The sequence below is a fragment of the Phragmites australis genome, chromosome 5 (genome assembly GCF_958298935.1).
Source record: "Phragmites australis chromosome 5, lpPhrAust1.1, whole genome shotgun sequence".
NCBI classification, from domain to species: Eukaryota; Viridiplantae; Streptophyta; class Magnoliopsida; order Poales; family Poaceae; genus Phragmites; species Phragmites australis.
The window spans coordinates 34,963,974-34,967,896 of record NC_084925.1 but is presented as its reverse complement, the minus strand read 5'-3'; the positions used below and the strand labels follow the sequence as shown (position 1 = coordinate 34,967,896).

The 3,923-nt window shown below is 49.7% G+C and overlaps 1 protein-coding gene across 1 annotated transcript; it reads right to left on the bottom strand.

Annotated features, from left to right (window-relative positions):
- Positions 1-1,363: 1,363 nt before the first annotated feature.
- Positions 1,364-3,421, bottom strand: LOC133917619 (transcription factor MYB17-like). The gene is made up of 3 exons (XM_062361497.1): positions 3,113-3,421; positions 2,701-2,830; positions 1,364-2,387 (listed from the first exon to the last, which is right to left on the bottom strand). Exons 1-3 carry the CDS (start codon positions 3,246-3,248, stop codon positions 1,793-1,795), a joined length of 861 nt encoding a protein of 286 aa, XP_062217481.1. The 5' UTR covers positions 3,249-3,421; the 3' UTR covers positions 1,364-1,792.
- Positions 3,422-3,923: the final 502 nt, after the last annotated feature.

Sequence of the window (3,923 nt, the reverse complement as noted above, 5' to 3'; positions counted from 1 at the left end):
GGTTCAAGCTTGTTAACTCTCTGACTTTATGTGAAGCAGCTATAAAACACGTGTACGGAGACGCGGATACCATTGCTTTGGTGATTTAAGCTCCGAAGTGATCACGATGGTAAGATATGCTAGTGATAAGATCTTGTCTTGGTGGCTCATCATATTTGAGATCTTGTCTTCGTGACTTGGTAACTCAAGAGTCGTGATTAGAAGAGTCGTACCGACCGGGAGCATATCCTTAATGAAACTCCAACGTGGACTAAGGGTGGAATTCATGCCATCGATACCACGAGATAAAAATCTCTTATACTGAGTTTGTCTCTCTACCTTATTTACGTTTTCATATTACATATTAGGAATTTATATTGCTAGAGTAGATTGCAATCTCTTAAGCAGTAAAGTAGACACACTAAATAAACTTAGAGCACATTTAAATAGAAATTGAGATAGGTTTATCTTGTGAAATTTTTTAAACTATTTTGATTTATATTTCTATGTGTAATAATTCATCTATCTTAAGATGTCACCGTTCCGCACAATGGTCATATAATATCTTTCTTAATTATTATGATTAAATCTAAAACAACTTATATTTTGGATTGGAAGAAGTATATGCAGCAACAGAGACAGGTTAGCATAATACTAGATTATTTGAATGTATCATCGTGGAGTTAATTAGCTGAAAATAAATTTAGGAGATTTCAATCGATTTTAAGGCAACTAGATCAAAATTGCACCTGCCATGATCCATGACACGGGAAATTAAGAGATAGCTAGATTGGTAGATCTTTTAGTTAAGAGGTTATCTATCCGAACTTGAAAGTGCTCCTATGTAAGGTTACATTTATTTTCACTTGAAATTGTTAGATTATGATTTACCGTCTATAAGTTGAAACTAACACATAAATCATAATTTGACTTGTTATAGTCCAGCTATCAAATTATAATATGACAATTTAAATTTTATTAGCTTTTATATATTATATAATCTAACTTCTTACCGTACAAAATACGAGTTGTTTTTCACACTCTGCCGAAACAATCAGACGCTAACTCCAAACGATCCGAAACTCTCTCTCTTAAACAAAAGTAGCCACGAGGACATCTTGTCCCGCTAGATCAACGACACGTACTGAACCTACTTTTTCCCTCGATCAAGAAAAGATCAATGGAGGAGGATACTGCTGCCGCCCTGTCGCTTCCTCCATCCCCACACTTCACCGCCCTCTGCCACCCTTAGCCAATACACCACCATCTAGCTTCCACGTCGGTGCCACGCACCGTTGGGGCCCACTCGTCTTATCCATCTCTGACAGACTTTGCCCCCGCAGCGGCCATCTTCCACGTCTCCATAAGCTACCTCTACCTCCCATCGGCGTGCGCAGCCACCCACTAACCTGAAACGTCAAGAATGGATCGCATACAAACCTGAAACGTTACCGGCCATTTACCAGCATTGTTCACAACGTCAAAAGAACTGCCAAAATCAACTGAAGAATAAGTGAAGACATCATTAGATGCATTAGAGCATCTCCAGTGACCGTCCCCCAGAGAATCCCAATACAGGCCATAATGCACCATGATGTCCTACCTTAGCTAACCCCGGTTAATGAGCTAAAACCACCTACTTGCAGCCCTAACCCCTAAATTTCCTGATAAATCTGGTCAGACGTACCACGTACGTACGCGGGCGCGCGCGCTATGCATGGCAGACGTGCATATATACATACATGCGCGCATGTGGAGGCGTATAGCTAGCCGCAGGGGTATGTATACGTGTACGTATGAGGTGCGCTACGTCTCACTTGAACGCGGTGTCCAGGGATGCCTCGGCGAGCACGTCGAGCGGCGGGAACAGCGAGAAGCCGCCGTGCCGGCCGTGGAACAGCCCCAGCTCCTCGCCGGCGAAGTCTAGGAACATCTGGTACTCCTCCAGAGCCTCCGCCACCTCCATCTCGTTGGACGCCGCCGAGGAGTCGTCCCCGGGCAGCGCCTGCTGCTCCCGCTTGATCACCGCGTCCTTCTTCTTGACGGGCGCCGGCATCGGCCCCGCCGCGGCCACCTTGCGGAAGGAGGCCCCGATGTCCGAGGTCCAAAGGCGCAGGAAGATGTCCGCCGGCTTGGACGCCTGCTCGGCCGCGGCGGCGACGGTCGAGGACGAGGAGGTGGTGGCGGCGGCGCCGGAGGAGGAAGAGAGGAGGGAGAGGCGCGCCTCGGCCTCGAGGCGGGCAGTCTCCCACTGCGCCATGTGTCGCGCGGCGGGGCAGCCGGCGGCCGGTCCTGGCGGGGGCTCGTCGAGGCCCATCCGGCGCAGTTGCTTCTTGAGGTGCGTGTTCCAGTAGTTCTTGATCTCGTTGTCCGTCCGGCCGGGCAGCTGCGCCGCGATCATGGACCACCTGAGGTGCCAGAACCAACACCAAAGAAGCCAATCAATACTACTATCAGCATCACCAATTAGGACGACATGAATAAAACCAGGCCGTAGTAAATAGTACTACAAGCCATATACTCGGATACTCCGCCCGGGATGCTCAAGGCGACTGGTTTTGGATGTGATGCAATGGACGGAGGTGGCATCGTTCAATGCGACGATGCTTTGCAACAGTGGTACGCTGCACCGAACAGTACACTCGCCGTGCAAGCGCTCTAGGTGAATGAGTGCATCGGTGCGGAAACATGCTAGTCTGTTAGATTGAAGGGGACTCTTACTTGTTGCCGACGATGGCATGGAGCTGGACGATGGACTTCTGCTCCTCGGGGGTGAAGGGCCCGCGCTTGATATCCGGCCGGAGGTAGTTCGTCCACCGCAGCCGGCAGCTCTTGCCGCACCGGTTCAGCCCTGCATGCATCCATGCAAATGCAATGCGGTTAGATCGGAGGACGAAGCATCATAGCGGCGCTGTTGCCAGTGGGCACTAGCGAAGAGCACGGATTGACTGCTCTGTTCCCAGACACCGACGAGGAATTTGACGAGATAAACCAAACATTTTGCCTCACAAGCACACGAAAGGGGTCAAGAGCTAGCCGACGAGCTAGGCAGAGCCGCGGAGCTCAGAAGACGACGGAAGAAACTAACCGCAAAATAGAACAAAGAGAGGTTGGATTGATCTGAAATCCAGACCTGCGAGCTTGGGGAGCAGGCGCCAGCTGCCGTGCCCGTTGGCCTGGATGTAGTCGACGAGGAGCTTGTCCTCCTCCGGCGTCCACGGCCCCTTCTTGAGCCCCTTCCGGCCGTCGCAGCAAGGCGTCCTCCCCATTGACCGCTGAACAGCTCCCTCTCCCACACGCGCGCACAGAAACTAACGCGTTGACGCCAAGCACGAGAGCTCGCGCGGCGCGCACAGGCACTTGTGACTTTGAGTGCGACGTGAGAGGGGGGAAGGGTAAAGAAAGGATTTGGTTGTCACAGAGGAAGAGGGGCGCGGATGACGAGGAGGGTTTTGTTTGCGGCCGAGGAGGATCCCCGGGGCGCACTTTATTGCCGGAGATCTTCACTCATCACCTGCGATTCCAGATCACTCACCGTAATCCGTTGGATCTGACACGCACTGAAAGGGAGACGTGGCCAACTGAGGCCGTCCGGTACGGCACGGCTTAGATCCGGTTAGCCACAATCTATTTAGGCAGGACCTATTTAGCCACATTAGCTAAATAGCTCGTCTCATACTGGTTGACTTATGATCGTGTCGGGTCGATTCACGGTACGAAATAAGTTTTTCAACCTGTTAGTCCGATTAAAATCGGTAAATTGTGAAAAATTGAAGTTGCTGGGAATTGAATCGGAGATCATTTAGGTTAGGTGCACTACTGTTACGCTACGGAGTTAGGTTGATATTATAACTAAATAAAATATATAATATATTTAAGAAATAATTTTTTTTTAAATAGGTCATATCGTACCAGTCCGACGTGCTATGGCTATAGCCTAGGCA